At 44.8% G+C, this 16,129-nt stretch overlaps 1 protein-coding gene across 5 annotated transcripts; it reads right to left on the bottom strand.

Annotated features, from left to right (window-relative positions):
- Positions 1-1,238: 1,238 nt before the first annotated feature.
- On the bottom strand, positions 1,239-13,481 carry LOC142503782 (uncharacterized). 5 transcript variants are annotated; one of them, XM_075616473.1, is made up of 15 exons: positions 13,327-13,478; positions 9,563-9,634; positions 9,045-9,131; positions 8,179-8,265; positions 7,412-7,468; positions 7,123-7,257; positions 7,006-7,044; positions 6,815-6,868; positions 6,283-6,369; positions 5,776-5,832; positions 5,514-5,621; positions 5,398-5,436; positions 5,210-5,263; positions 4,422-4,496; positions 1,239-3,923 (listed from the first exon to the last, which is right to left on the bottom strand). In XM_075616473.1, exons 1-15 carry the CDS (start codon positions 13,361-13,363, stop codon positions 3,133-3,135), a joined length of 1,779 nt encoding a protein of 592 aa, XP_075472588.1. In that variant the 5' UTR covers positions 13,364-13,478; the 3' UTR covers positions 1,239-3,132. The 5 variants fall into 5 exon arrangements, with proteins under 5 accessions (XP_075472588.1, XP_075472587.1, XP_075472590.1 ...); XM_075616472.1 differs by having other exon boundaries at positions 4,422-4,499; positions 13,327-13,477; XM_075616475.1 differs by lacking the exon at positions 7,412-7,468 and having other exon boundaries at positions 4,422-4,499; positions 13,327-13,481.
- Positions 13,482-16,129: the final 2,648 nt, after the last annotated feature.

Here is a 16,129-nt window from a genome sequence, read left to right as displayed (position 1 = left end):
TTTGTTCGATCCTTCCGTAAAAGGGAATAACCCTCTAAATTAACTGTCCAGTCATGAGTTTCATTCCACCATGTTTCAGTAATGCCTATGATAACATACTGCTCCCTTGCAGCTATTAATTCAAGCTCCCCCATTTTATCTGTCAGGCTTCTTGCATTAGCAAGCATGCATTTAAGGTTTTTTCAGCCTGTACTATTATCTTATCTGCTCCTTCCTTTCTGCTCCCACTTTGTTTAGTCTTTAGAAGTTTTCTAGTATTATCTGTATTTACTATGGGTGTCTCACTGCTTGTCAAACTTGCACTTGCCCCCATTCAACCTCCATGCCACCTTGTATCCTCATCTATTCCATTTAGTTCATTATCTGTTTCATTCCCCTCCCCCCTCCATCCTAGTTTAAAATCTCCTCCAACCTTTTTAGCATTCTCCCCCCTAGCACAGAAGATCCCTCTTCATTGAGGTGCAATCCGTCCCTAGAATATAGATGGCACCTCTCAGAAAAGGTGTCCCAGTGCTCTAAAAACCCAAACCCCTCCTTCCTGCACCACTTTCTTAGCCATGCATTAACCTCACTGATCTCTGACTGTCTCCCTGCGGTAGCGCATGGCACTGGTAGTATTTCAGAAAATACTACCTTGGAGGTCCTTGCCTTAAGCTTTTGGCCTAGATCCCTGTAATCATTTTTTAGCACCCTCCATCTTTCTCTAACTTTGTCATTGGTGCCAACGTGTACCAAGACCGCCGGGTCAATCCCAGCCCTCCCCCCCCCCCCAACAATCTGTCTACCCGATCCGCATCTTCAAACAATTACTCTCAAAACAGATATTATTTCAAGAAAAAAGTTAGTAACATTTTTCTTTTTTCCCCCAAAGATGATAAATTATGGATGCATGTTTACAGTCAAATCATGACAGATCCCCTTCAGCAGACACACCTAAACTTTTAAAAGGGGACACAGCAAGAGCATGTTTTTTGGAAAACCAATGAGTATATTCATTCACATGTTTCAAACTGACTGGTGATCCAAAAACCCTGACGCGTTTCAGAGCTTTGGTGTTGAAATTGTTGCTCGTGCTCCTTCAGTTTTACAGACCGTCTTTCTAAAAGTTGGCAGTGATGACAGTGTTGGGCCAAGTGTGTTGCCTTCCTCTCTTACACCACTTCAACGCTGAACATTTGCATCACTGGATGGGGGCAAATAAACGTCCCACCTTTCAGTATATACCAAACAGTCCACGGTGCGGTTCTTTTCTCAATTTATTCAGAGACAAATAGAAAACATCTTTTGCAGCATCATTTCAGTCAGTTACATCAAGTTTCCAGGAGCACAGAATTTGGTTATAGAGTGGAGAATCCTTAGCTTGGTTGTTAAATGATTCAGCTGTAGCTTAGTTGAAACGATTTCTGAATTCTATACATCCAAATACAATCTTTTAAACACATCCTTAACCCAGCAATCCCGTGTTTTTCTCACTGTCAGCCAAATGTTTAATTAATCGCCAACGTTAGAACAGTTTCTTTTTGCAATATTTACTTTGATTTACAAAAACCCTCTTGTTCTGTCACTAAGTAACTATAGGATTACCAGTGCTCCTATTCTAAGATCGATCTCTAATGTATTGTTTTAATATTTAACTAACCTTTGATTCCAAACTCTATGATCCTAAACTATTCAACTCAGCAGACATTAAGCACACCAAGTTTTATACAAAAATGAAATTAATAAAACAAGATAGATTCTTAAGTCACATAAAACATTTCTGCACCTGCCTGTCTTCAGACCGATTTTATGCCTTCTTATCTTTGCAGAGGCAGCTAATACTTTCCCAATATAATTTCTAACTTCATATTAAATTCCTTATTTTAAATAGTTACATGCGGAATATATATATATATGTATATAGACAATATAATAAATCATTGTTAAGGCTTGAAATCGTCATATCTTCAAAGACTTATGATTAACAAAGCAAAAGATAAAAAGTTGCAATCCCCTTTACTTGTGTCCATTACTACTTATTGAAATATTTGGAAAGATGAGCGACATGAAAAAGCAGGGGGGGGGGGGGGGGGAAAGGGCAAGAGAGGAGAGAACAGAGACAGGAAAGAGTCATGGCTACATTCTGTTTCTCGCAATCTTGGAACAGATAAGGTGGGAGAGATTAGCCTGTGTGTTCCAACTGAGCATCCTGAAAGTTGCCCAGTCGCAGGTTAACTTTTGTTTTTTTATCCAGGTCATCGACGTCTTTAAGAGTTAGTGTAGAACAAAGTTAAGACTTGTTACTGATGACCACCCCGGGACTGAGGCAACTGGACATTATCACATATATAAAAAGGATAACTAAAGAGAATTGCACCTTTAAATTACGCAAAACTGGGCAAATCCTCTAGAGCAGGGGTGGCCAACTCCAGACTTCAAAGGCCACCAACAGGTCAGGTTTTCAGAATATCCCTGCTTCAGCACATGTGGCTCAGTCATTCTGACTAAGCTACTGATTGAGTCACCTGTGCTGAAGCAGAGATATCCTGAAAATCTGACTTCTTGGTGGCTCTTGAGGACTGCAGTTGGCCATCCCTGCAGTTCATTTTCAGTAATTTCTATATACTTCCAGGCTTCAATCTCTTTTGGCTTTAATTCAATTGTATCTGCTGGCCTCTTCTGCACTACCCTGTTAGAGCACATTAACCCTTCTGCTAACAGACCAGCAGCACACTGCAAAGCAATGTGTCACTGACCCCTCTGTCAGCGGAAAGGGCACAGAGGTTAGCTTCCGTAGTCTAGACAATGTAATACAGTTCTTTAAATTCTCCAGCCTCTAAATATATTCAGACAGCTGGAAATATAGTCTTAATTGCTATATATACTGTACTCTGAATTGCTGGATATTGTATAATTTCCTGAATACTTGGATGTTTCAGCATAATGTTTCTAATCACAGATGCTTTCTAAATCACTTCACAACCTGGTTTCCTCAGGAGTAGAGAGATAAACAAACTTGGCAGGATGTACAGCTGAATCCAGCAGCCCTGGGAGACATTATTCTATAGGACTCTGGGCTTTTCCAAGCAAAGAGTAACATAGCAGTGCTATTCCCCTCAGGGGGCACCAACCCACCACAGCTTCCTGGTCTACTTATGCTCCCTGCTTTTCTTCCCCACAGTCTCCCATGCTGTTCCGAGTCTCAGGTAGCACAGGGAGCACCACATGGGAGATGCGGCTCCACACACCACTCCACTTGTCCACATCCATCTCATTGTGGGCGCTGGAGCGGTTTGGACCAGTAAACTTGACCTGGAGGAAGTCTCCGACATTCTCTTTCAGTTCTTTAAGTGACAGCTTTGGTGCCAGTGTCGGGTCCTCCAGCAGCACGGTGAGCACCAGTGCCACTTCCTTGAAGGCAGCATTCTCATGGTCACAGTACTTGTACAGAATGAGCAGGGAGCCAGTGGGCAGCAATTCCAGCCGATGTAGCACTGCTGCCCGGTCTGTGGACTGGAAGCCCGAGATCAGAGACTTATCTATTCCCAGCTTGCTAATGTCACTGTTTTGAGTAACAACCATGTAGCTGGCATTAAGAGAGGAGGAATACACTTCTGCCAGTTGGTTGCTCAGACACTGCAGCGTATGCTCTCCATCACGGGCTGCGGCCAGCAGAAGGATAGCAGGTTGCTGGTTGCTCTCGGAGTTATTAAGGTGCTTCTCTAAGATGCTCTGACTCATTTTCCACAGGTTTTCATCCTGACTAGGATACAAAGACTGCAGCTTTCCTAACCGATTGTGGAAATCTTTAAGGATTGGTCTTTTATAAAGTCCTCTGCTCATGTGTTGGGGTTTCAGAACTAGCAGCGCAAAGGCAGCCGCAACAACACAAACAATCAGTGCAAAGACCATTAGCATCTTAGAGGAGTCGTCCTGCTTTGAATCTGAAAAGAGGAGGACACACAGAAGGTTTTTCATTATAATAATAATAATAATAATAATAATAATAATAGCATGTTCTTGTATAGCGCTGCTAGTTTTACGCAACGCTTTACAGAGACATTTTGCAGGCACAGGTCCCTGCCCTATGGAGCTTACAATCTATTTTTTGGTGCCTGAGGCACAGGGAGATAAAGTGACTTGCCCAAGGTCACAAGGAGCCGACAACGGGAATTGAACCAGGCTCCCCTGCTTCAAACTCAGTGCCAGTCAGTGTCTTTACTCACTGAGCCACTCCCTCTCCACATACTGTGACAGCCATGAGCAATCATTACTACCCATTGAAATGAATGACCGATAATGACTGCTAACAGCTATTATAGTTTAGAAGTTAATCCCCAAAGAGAGAGGGGGAAATACATAATGTGAGAAAATGAACCAGAGAGGGTATGAGATAAAGAAGCTTGTGATACACATTAAATAGCTGCGTATACTGGACATACCACTGCTGGAAGTCAAAGTCTGAGGAGTGAGACTGGAGTAGGGAAGTCTCTGAATTTTTGGGTTTGGTTTTTCTTCTTCTGGGGGGAAAAGAGGGGACATGTTTGCTGTCCTGAACAAATATTCATAATTAACTCTTGGTAACTATTATTTGCGATGCAAAAATGTAAACTACAGAACTGTTTAAAATGGTTTGTGTGCTCCTTCCTTCCTTTCTCTTAGCTGTATGCATCTCTTCCATCTCTATCTCTTCTATGACATTCTCGGTTTCTCTCTTCCTGTGTCTGCTTCTCACACTCTCCTGTGACACAACATGCAGGTCATAAATGTGCTGATATAACATCCAAGTCATTAATGGGGACACATCAGGAACAGTATGTTCCTCTCAAGGAACAAGTCATGTGCTGTGCGCAAGGTACCAGGACCGAGACCGTGAAGGGGTCGTGTCTGCAGCTCGACCAAGGACCTGGTCTTGTTACCCGCTTATCACTACGCTAGAGATCTTATACAATTGCCTAAAAGAACTGGAAGTGTATGCTTTGCTCTCCTCCTCCTTTGTATGCTTTGCTCTCCTCCTCCTCCTCCTCCTCCTCTCTTCGCTTTTATTATTTTCTGTCTATTGTTGGTTATATGTTTGTTCCCTTTTAGCCATTTGAGCAGCGCACTATATTGGACTTTTTGGACACATACAGAAGGAGGCCATGCTGCACACACAGGGCTGTGTAAAGGAAGCAGTGATGCTGTATGAAATCTGCTTGGAACTGGTGGGTACTAGAGGCTGATACTGTACCATCAGAGATATGGCGGGGCTCAGTCTGGCAATGGATCTTCTCCCTTACAGAGGCTGCAAGAAAAAGGAGCCAGGTATCCACTGGTCAGCAATTTACAAGAACTAAGAGCACTCAGCTGCATATGCGCGCTCAGTTTGTGAATGTTAACACAAAAACAGAAGCTGTGAGTCAGACGCCCTCTACTTACCTTGCAGTTTTCGATTATCAGTATCTAAAGCACCAAATCCTGATTGGAAAGGAAAGGGAGGTTAATTCTAGTTTAGGGACATTAGGAGCTGATCCCTGATGTGTTCATTCCCTCACCTTTCTGGGAGTGCGGTTTACAGTTTATCTTAGGAAGGATTTCCTTGCATCTCATTTCGTCATAATCTTCATCATCATCATCATAATCATCATCATCATCCACCAGAACTGAAGAAAGAAATAGGTAGACAGCACAATCATAGAGCAGGTCTTCTAATATTCTCCTTCAGACACCTTACAAACATCTCTTATGATGCTGATCATGAACCGGAGAGTACAAGTGTGCAGCTGTGTGTGTGGGTTTATGAGACTATGTTGCTACCCTGTTGGTTGAAACTTCCACCTTTCTTTTCTCCATGACCACCAATAATTCTTCTCCCTAAAAAAGCAAAAAGGTATCCAGTTACGCAGTGTGTAATAAGATCTTTTGTGTTTTAGTTAATACCCTAAACAAAAAATCACAACGCTAAAAAGAACGGTTAGGACAGCTTAAGCTTGTTTGCTCTTGGTATTTCCCATAAACAATACAATATCCAGACTAAAGCACTGTTCAAGATGCAATTTGCCTTGAGCCCTTCTCTCTTTTTCTTCTGCATCTCTCTTGCCTAATGCCCACTTTATTCTTTCTTCCTGTACCTCCATCCCACGCTCTACTGTGAATTCCCTCTTATCCATGTGGCCCATATATAATAGAAGCATTGTGGAATTATGTTTTTATTTGTGCTCAATAGTTATCATAGCAGGCCCTCTGAGGACAGCAACCTTAAGAAGAGTATCAAGCCAATCATAACAGAGGGACACATCCCATCACTGCACCAAACTACTCGACCTATGTTGGGAAGCTGTCTGTCTGAAGTGGTGTATAGATCACTGTTCTTAGCTGGTTCATTGTCTGTGTCGCCGAGGTCCTCTGGAACTAGACAGAAAAAAAAAAAAAAGGTCATGAGTAGTGTTTTATGTAAATGTCCCCATACCTCCAAAGTTACCCCACTGGGACATCTGTATCCAAAAAAGCTACCGACCCCCACAGAGACGCTACTGGTCCCGTTACCCGCTAATCACTACACTAGATATCTTATAAAATTGCCTAAAAGAACTGAAAGTTTGAGTGAGGTCATTGAATGCTTTGCAATACCGTTTATTTTAAACTTAATGCACTATTGGTTCTCCTCTCTTCCTTTTTATTTTCTATTTATTGGTCTATTTTTTGTTATATGTTTGTCTTTCCTTCCCTTTTAGCCATTTGAGCAGCAACATATACAGAAGGAGGCTATGCTGCAGACACAGAGCTGTGTAAAGGAAGCAGTGATGCTGTATGAAATCTGCTTGGAACTGGTGAGTGCTAGAGGCTGATACTGTACCATCAGAGAAATGGCGGGGCTCAGTCTCGCAATGGATCTTCTCCCTTACAGAGGCTGCAAGAAAAAGGAGCCAGGTATCCACTGGTCAGCAATTTACAAGACTTAGAGCACTCAGCTGCATATGCGCACTCATACAGTTTGTGAATATTAACACAAAAACAGAAGCTGTGTGTCAGACGCCCTCTACTTACCTTGGAGTTTTTGATGATCAATATCTAAAGCACCAAATCCTGATTGGAAAGAAAAGGGAAGTTAATTCTACATTTGGGGACATTAGAAGATGCTCCCTGATGTGTCCTTTCCCTCACCTTTCTGGGAGTGCGGTTTACAGTTAATCTTCGGAAGGATTTCCTTGCATCTCTCTTCATCATCATAATCTTCATCATCATAATCTTCATCATCATCATCATCTTTTTTCACCTCATTATTATCTTCCACCAGAACTGAAAAAAGAAATAGGTTGGCAGCACAATCATAGAGCAGGTCTTCTAATATTCTCCTTCAGACACCTTACAAACATCTCATATGATGCTGATCATGAACCGGAGAGTACAAATGTGCAGCTGTGTGTGTGGGTTTATGAGACTATGTTGCTACCTTGTTGGTTGAAACTTTCACCTTTCTTGTCTCTATGACCACCAATAATTCTTCTCCCTAAAAAGCAAGATTTGTCCAGTTATGGCGTGTGTAGTAAGACCTGTTGTATTTTAGTTAATAACCCAGCCAAAAACCCATATCGCTAAAAAGAACGGTTATATCAGTTTAAGCTTGTTTGCTCTTCGTATTTCCCATAAACAATACAACATCCAGATTAAGGGCAGGTCCATAATGCCGCAGACGTCCATGCGGGGTGCGATCACAATTGCCTAAAGGGATTGATCGCGCCCAAAGACAGGCAGGTCACATGAGCAGATTGCCCAATGAGGGCGAACCAGCTCCGTGATGCCCCTAGGTACAACCCCCCCTGGCGCGTCCAACATTGACACAAAACGCACCCGCTTCACGCGGCTTATGTCACTGCCTTCGCACGCCTCCGCGCGAGCGAAGGTTATATGGCCTTAGTCTAAAGCACTGTTCAAGATGCAATTTGCCTTGTGCCCTTCTCTTATTCTGCATATTTCTCGACTAATGCCCACTTTATTCTTTCTCCTATACCTACATCCCACGCTCTCCTGTGAATTCCCTCTTTTATCCATGTGGCCCATATATAATGGAAGCATTGTGGAATTATGTTTTTATTTGTGCTCAATAGTTTTCATAGCAAGCCCTCTGAGGACAGCAACCTTATTTAAAAAAAAAAAAAAGGAGGATCAAGCCAATCAGAACAGAGGGACACATCCCATCACTGCACCAAATTACTCCACCTATGTTGGGAAGCTGCCTGTCTGAAGTTGTGTATAGATCACTGTTCTTAGCTGGTTCATTGACCGTGTCACTGAGGTCTTCTGGAACTAAAGAGACAAAAAAAAATAAAAGAAAGGTAGTGAGCCGTGTTTTCTGGAAATCTCCCCATACTCCCCGAGATACCCCACTCAGACATCTGTAGCCAAGCAATGTCTTGTATATAATGTATACCCTGCTCATTATGTAACTGTATATGCAACCATGTATTATTTGTCTTTACTCTGGGCCCAGGACATACTTGAAAACGAGAGGTAACTCTCAGTGTATTACTTCCTGGTAAAATATTTTAGCAATAAAATAAATAAATAAGGAAACTACTGACCCCACAGTGACGCTACAGGGAGCTTCTACTATACCTGCACTAAGAAGTTAGGAGCTATAATATCACTACTGATCTATTTAATTCACCAGCGCCTTAAAAAAGTTCATGATGAATGTCGTTAACCGACAAACAGAACAGAATTGTGTATATTCTGCAAGATGCTTAAAAAGTAAGATTTCTAAACAGCAAAATCAGGTTGATAAATGATTGCTAGAAGTCCAGGAACTGTATTAAAAGACCCCCAACATACCAGGTTTTAAGGATATCCCTTCTTCAGCACAGATGGCATACTGATTGAGCCACCTGTGCTGAAGCTGGGACATCCTTATAACCTGACCGGTTGGGGGGGGATCTTGTGGACTGGAGTTGATAACCCCGCTGTTATGCACAAGGCAGAAAATGCACTTCTCTTTATTCCAAAGCCAATGCTTTTCTTTGCCATTTCCGTGATTGGGAATGTGTACGGAGAAGTAACCGGGTCTCTGCCGGTCTCCATTCTCTCACCCGATCTCCAGCTCCCATCCTGTACTTTTGAACTCCTGCTGGTGTCGGCAATGCTCTCCCCAGGGTCAGTCGGCAAGTTATAAGCAGCTGTCAAGGGGGAAAAACAACATTAAAGCAGCAAGTGTGTTTTTAGTTCCTCTGGCTACTTCCTCTTGTTTGGTTTCAACAAGAGTTTGCACAGGCAACGCCCCTCTCTTCCTCCATCTTATCTTTATTGGTTGTCTGACAAGAACAGGGCGGCCTATGGGACAAAGGAGCTGTTCATTGACAAACACATTCCCCTATCCAAAGGGCCTCGGAAAAAATGAATCGTTGCTTCCCAAAGAAACAATGGCAGCTAAATGTCTGTGGTTAGCATGATTACATGTGTTTAAGGAAGCCAATAAGATTTGTTTAATTATTTACAAACTCTTGCTTTTCTGTTATCCATTCACAATTGTTGGCCCCTAAAGAAGATGGCTCAGGGGAATTAAACGCATCCACACCAGCAATGCCAGGTATGGACCTCTCTCTTTTACCTTTTGAAGCTGCCCTGATTGGAGATCGTACCAAGTTCAGATCGTCTCCTCCTCCTGCGTCTCCTCCTCCTCCTGCACAGAAAGAGAATACAACATAAAAAGACTTTGCGCCTGATGTAATCACAAAGTTGGGAGCAGGTTGGCAGTGGTTTCCCTTTTATTATCAAACTCATCGATTGTCTCAAACTCGCTCCCATCAATGCACATTTGCACCTGTGACATCACTCAGCCCATAAACGTGGCCAGCTCAGTGGTCAGAGTAATCCTACTTCTACAAACTCAATTTTCCCTTCCTTTAAAGCAGCAGTCCCTGCTAATTCACATTTCTTACGAGATCTCTTTTTGCCCTTTCCAATGCGGTTTTTATTTCTTAAATCTCAGTTCAGGAGATATAAGCATTTGACATATTAAATGTACCCGGGAGGTTAAAATGGCGCTCCGTGCTGTCATGGTGAAATGAGACACCAGAGATTAAGAAAAACATACATTTTTTAGAGAAACTTTGTTTTAAAGCAGCAGTCCTTTGTTTTAAAGCATTTACGTCACAGTCGAAGAATACAAATGAGCAAATTACTAGTCCTGATTGCAGACTTTAATCCAGCAGCAAAACAAGCGATATTTATGGCTTCTAAGCTGCAGATGACAAATAGTTCCGACAGGTGGGTTCCATCTACGCATTAGTGAGACATGCTTGAAGGGAGTTGACATTAATTCCTGGTAAGTTACACTTAAGAGACTGGTGTTTAATGGCCACTGACTTCAATCACTCCACACCTGGCTGCTCTTTAACACCACAAATTCAATTACTGTCTGTTCTTTCATGTGTCCACCCACAAATAGGTGCACTGAACCCCATATTTTTTTTTTTTTTTAATCTGCATGGGAAACAAGATCACCCTGGTTTACGAGGTATCACCAGGACTGTCCCCTACAAGGGAAACAATGACTGTTTAAATCTCCTGCATTACGTGGGCCAAAAAGGAAGCCGCAAAGTCATCCATTGGGACTTCATATTGGCCCGCGTGACGCAGGGGGATTTAAAGACCAGGACGTACCAGCGCTGCCTGCACCGGTGAGTATCCCCGAGCGAAACCGTATTCATTTCATCTCCGGAGACCCCCTGCTTCTCATCCTGGTAAAAGAAAGGGGTGGGGGAGGGCTGCTCTTTTAAAGCTGTCAGTACAGATCTCACCCAACATTTTAAGTTGGTGCTATATTTTAATACAACCTGACTCAATGTATACTGTACAGAATATGTCATTGTACAAGTAGGACTCTGAAGTTCTAACACACAGTTTAAAAAGGATTACTCTGTCATAGTGCCGGCAACAGGGAGATCAAAATGAAATTAAGACAGTGGCTACGCCCTTGCACAGGTGGGAAGGGTTAAGAGGAACTAACAGCTATTATGGACATGTACTGGGCAACGCCTAAACATTTCAGATTACTTTTTCCAAAACACATTTTGCGAGACTGAAGAAAAAAAAAAAATCAAATTTCACCATAAAAATCTTATGGACAAATATAAAAAGTAGAAAACTTTAATTGAATTGTAGAAAACCTCTGATCCACTTCACATGCAACCATCACCTTTAGCGCTGTCTAGACCAGAGACTCTTAAACTTCTCCATATTGTACACCACTTCAGTGTTAATAACCATTTGGAGGACCACCATATTCACACTTGGCTCTGTCCATCTATACATTTAAAGTGATAGCCAAGAACAGTGGAAAGACAACGTTTCAGGTCACCTGATGAAAGGTCCATTTGGGACCCGAAACGTGGTCTTTCCACGGTTCTTGGCTGTCACATTAAATGGAGAACTTCATTATGAACTCGTGAGTAGATCTCTACTTTGTATTTCTGTTTTAGAGGAGACCTGCACTTTGAAGAATTTGTTTGTCTATGTTGCGTTGGCTGCACAAGCAGGATTCTCCTCGCCTGAAACCGTTTCCCCGCACTTTGACATTGTACCATCTATACATGTAGCCATACCATATACAGTACTTGAAAATGATCAGACCTGTATTTAGAAATAATAAAAATAAATCTCAGATTGCAGAAGAGGGCTGTTTAAACTTAATTTAAAAAGGTTTCAGAGACCACTAAACTCCTTGGAGACTCCCAGGAGATCTAAGGAGAGAACCTCTGATGTAATCATTTCCCAAATCACTCACTGACTCAAGTGATGTCAATGTTTACCCTCTCTACAGCAACAACAATGGTTTGGATGGCACTCAAATATATTGCAAAGTATATACAAATGGAAAAAAGACTTACAGTATCAGTCTAGATGGATTTAATTCCCTTTTATTGCAGAATCATTTTTTTAGTGAATGTTTTATAAAAAAAAAAAAGGGGGGGGGGGGGGTTAGACCTAATCTGGACATCTAATGCTCTCTAGCACAAAAATTGCAACATTTCCAGGTCCATGCCCTTCCCTGAGGCACAGACCCTGAAACTTTTACATTTTTGTATACTTTTCAATATATTTGAGTACAGACCTAAACCATTTTTGTTTCTGTACTGTCTGTAAGGCCTCGGCCATGCTCCCTGCTGGCGTGCTGAGGCGCGCTGAGGCGCAGGGAAAGCGGGTGCTTTCCCTGGCCTTGCGGTTGCTTACCGCACGCGCTGTCAGCGAGTCGTCAGGGGGCGGGCACATCACTGGCCGGGGGCGGGCCAGTGACGTCACGGAGCTGGTTCGCCCTCATTGGGCGAACCGCTCACGCGACCGGCCTGTCGCGCCGGCAAGCGGGGGAATTTTAAATTCCCCTAAGACCTGTGCTTCCGCAAGCGCGCGGAAGCGCAGGCGAGCCCCTACTAAAGCCGCTCTAATTGCGGCTGCAGGGGCTCAGTGCTGAGCGGGAGCCGCCTCAGCACGCTTCCGCCAGCAAGCGGTAAACATGGCCGAGGCCTAAGGCGATTGGTAGAGGCAGTGGATCTGAGCACCAATGCATATGAAATAGCATTTTCTTTAAAAAATATAAAAAAATCTTAACGGTGAGTGCAAGTTCTTTTTGGTTTATATACCCTCTCTACAACATTTTAACTCTCTCTAGTACCACCGCGCTCAACACATATCTCCACGTATATTTTTATATGATGTAGAGTCAGACCATTTAAACTGCCTCCTGTTTTTATAACCCTGCCCAATCTCATTTATTTACAAATATTCTATTTAATTTTTCACAAAAAATTTAAACCAAAAATCATCACTAAAATTCAAGACTTTATCAATTAAACAGTTTAACAGGTAAAAAAGTTTTGTTAGCATATTGTGCTTTTAACAATCCCATTAGGTGGAGGATTTCTAAGGCTAGACAGCCTTCGCCTGCGCGGAGGCTGTGACGTCACCCGAGTGATGCGGATGCGTTTTCTGTCCATGGTGGACGCGCTGTGGGGGGCATGCCTAGGGGTGTCACGGAGCTGGTTTGCCCTCATTGGCGAACCGCTCACGTGACCTCCTTGTCGCTCGAAGAAATCCATTTGAATTGATTTCTTGCTTAACGCGCGCCACCTGCTTGCGTCCGCGCTGCTATGGGCGCGATCAATGCCTTTAGGCAATGTGATTGCGCCTCTGCACGGTCTGCGGCAGTATGGCCCAGCCCTAATGATGAAGGAAAAGGGTTTCTTGGGTGGGACTGAACTGAAATCATCTCATTTTCGTTTTAGAGACTGTCACCAACTCACATGCCTCTGCCATTCCCCCAGCTTATTAAATATACATTATAAATCCCTCTCCTCCAGGAACTTGTCCACTCACCAGATGCTCCCTGGGTCTGAGTTCGTTTCTTCACCATCTCTCCTGCTTGTTCTCTGACAGCCAAAATAACGATGTCCACGCCCCCACGAGGGAAAGGCTCTTACTTCCTGGTGACAAAACGTTCCCAGCAATTTCATGTTTCCAGTAGGAGTGCCAGCAACAGTACACTCTAGCACGAGCTGAAGGCGCAGAGAACCACTACTGGCAGGTGAGGGTCGTCACTTCCGGTCCATGCTCATGCATAATGCAGCTTCCGGAAAGTTTGCTCTATGGCTGATTGACAAGTACCAAACAAAATGACAATAGGTGTTTGGAGTCTCTGAACCAGAATTAACATGAATGTAATAACTTTGGATCAATAGCATATGGGTGAAAGGATCTAAATGTGGTTTCCCTTTAAACTATTGATACTAGAGAGACTTTCACAGTGTGCTGCATGCCCTTCTAGCAGCAAAAGGGTTAATGTACCCCCTGCTAGACTGTTATCAACAGTTCTCCAATGATGCTTAGAAGGATGCGTCTTGTGGTTAAAATACCAGCCACTGAAGTAGGTGAGCCCTGTTTTGAGCCTTGCCAGCTCCTTATAACATTGTTAAAGTCCTTTTTATCTCCCAAAATTTGTGATATTCAATGTATGACTGATCATTGGATGGTGTACATTTTCTACACTACCTTTCCATATATGTGTAACTTGGTTACAGCTTTTCTCTTTATTATTTTCACTGCACTATTAATATGAACAATGTACTCAGAAATAATATACATATCGATATGTCCCTTTCTCCCCTGGAAGGCAAAATAAGGATTTGTACTGTTCATAGTTTCCTAATCTTTGGAAATCAGTTCGGGTGCGCAAACTGGGGGGTGCGAGATTTTTTAAGGGGGGGCGCAGGGCCGGTGGAACATGATGGCACGGCGGAACATGATGGTGTGGGCGGACGGCGGAACATGATGGTGTGGGCGGACGGCGGAACATGATGGTGTGGGCGGGCGGGCGGCGGAACATGATGGTGTGGGCGGGCGGGCGGCGGAACATGATGGTGTGGGCGGACGGCGGAACATGATGGTGTGGGCGGACGGCGGAACATGATGGTGTGGGCGGACGGCGGAACATGATGGTGTGGGCGGGCGGGCGGCGGAACATGATGGTGTGGGCGGACGGCGGAACATGATGGTGTGGGCGGACGGCGGAACATGATGGTGCGGGCGGGTGGTGGAACATGATGGTGTGGGCGGACGGCGGAACATGATGGTGTGGGCGGACGGCGGAACATGATGGTGCGGGCGGCGGAACATGATGGTGCGGGCGGACGGCGGAACATGATGGTGTGGGCGGACGGCGGAACATGATGGTGTGGGCGGGTGGCGGAACATGATGGTGTGGGCGGGTGGCGGAACATGATGGTGTGGGCGGCTGGCGGAACATGATGGTGTGGGCGGCTGGCGGAACATGATGGTGTTGGAACGTGAGGGTGGGGGGACGGCGGAACATGATGGTGTGGGCGGACGGCGGAACATGATGGTGTGGGCGGGTGGCGGAACATGATGGTGTGGGCGGGTGGCGGAACATGATGGTGTGGGCGGCTGGCGGAACATGATGGTGTGGGCGGCTGGCGGAACATGATGGTGTTGGAACGTGAGGGTGGGGGGACGGCGGAGGTATGGCGGCTGCAGAGCGAACGTGAAAGCTGGCGGATCGGAAGAAGAGGCCAGAATGCAGTAGGACGGCAGGGGAGGAGCACGCCCCAGCGGTGTGACGTGGAACGTCCCTGCCCTGCAACAGAGCTCTGCGCCTGCTCTGGCACCCTGCTTCAATGCGATCCTCTTCAACCGCACAGGACAGCAGGAGGCACAGCTGATAACTGAAAGAAAGGATAGGCTGCTGCTATGTGAATGTTACTCATAATGTACCCCCCCCCCCCCACCGACTCAGTTGAAGTGTTGGCCCCCCTGCAATGCACTGATGATTTCAGCGGTGCGGCTGCAGGCACCACGAGCCCCCTCCCACTACGACCCATAGCATGATCCGGTCTCCCGTGTGCTACTGCAAACAGACAGGAGGGGGAGGGGATGTCTGTGTGCTGAGAGAAGCCCTGCCCCACAGCAAAGGCCCGCCCCCACAGCAAGCCACACCCCCACAGCACAGAGCAGCAACAGCACGAAGCTTGAGCTTCTTGCCCGCCCGCGCACAGCATCTGCCCGCCTCCAGGTTACGCCGCCTGCGCCCCACCTAAATAATCTTGCGCCCCCCCAGTTTGCACACCGCTGATCTAATCAGATCCCAAATTATGCGCCAGGATGTTTTCCCTTTCCTTGCACTTTTATAGGGAACAGAGATTCCCCCTTTCACCTTGACTGCATTCAAATTTAAATGTATTAATAAATATAGTTGTAACGGTGAAGGGGTTAACCAGGCTCACTAATAAACGTTCAGCCCACTTGGTTACCCCTGATCCCTGTGTTAAGGTTCTAGAGCGTCAGCTCTTGGACCCAGAAGTCCTAAATGCATTACTGTGACTAGGTAATGTAGAAAATTCAGCGCTCGTGCTGCAGATATATGGTATGTTGGAGATGTAAATCCCCTTGCAGCATGTGTGCGGAGCGTCTCCCCAGTAGGCTCCTAAAGCAGGGTAACCCTCAGAAGGGGGGCACCTTGGATGAAAAGAATGCACACATTGCACACGAGGATCTCCTGACGAAGCACGTAGTGCGAAAAGCGTAAAGGTCACGACAGGTCACTCTGCGCGTGTTCTGACAGGCTGAGACAGCGTTTGCAGGAAGCTCCGGCGGTGGTTAGATCTCT

Source organism: Ascaphus truei, chromosome 10 (assembly GCF_040206685.1).
Source record: "Ascaphus truei isolate aAscTru1 chromosome 10, aAscTru1.hap1, whole genome shotgun sequence".
Lineage (NCBI taxonomy): Eukaryota > Metazoa > Chordata > Amphibia > Anura > Ascaphidae > Ascaphus > Ascaphus truei.
Note: the sequence above shows the minus strand (reverse complement) of the source record. Positions and strands in the feature narration are given on the sequence as shown.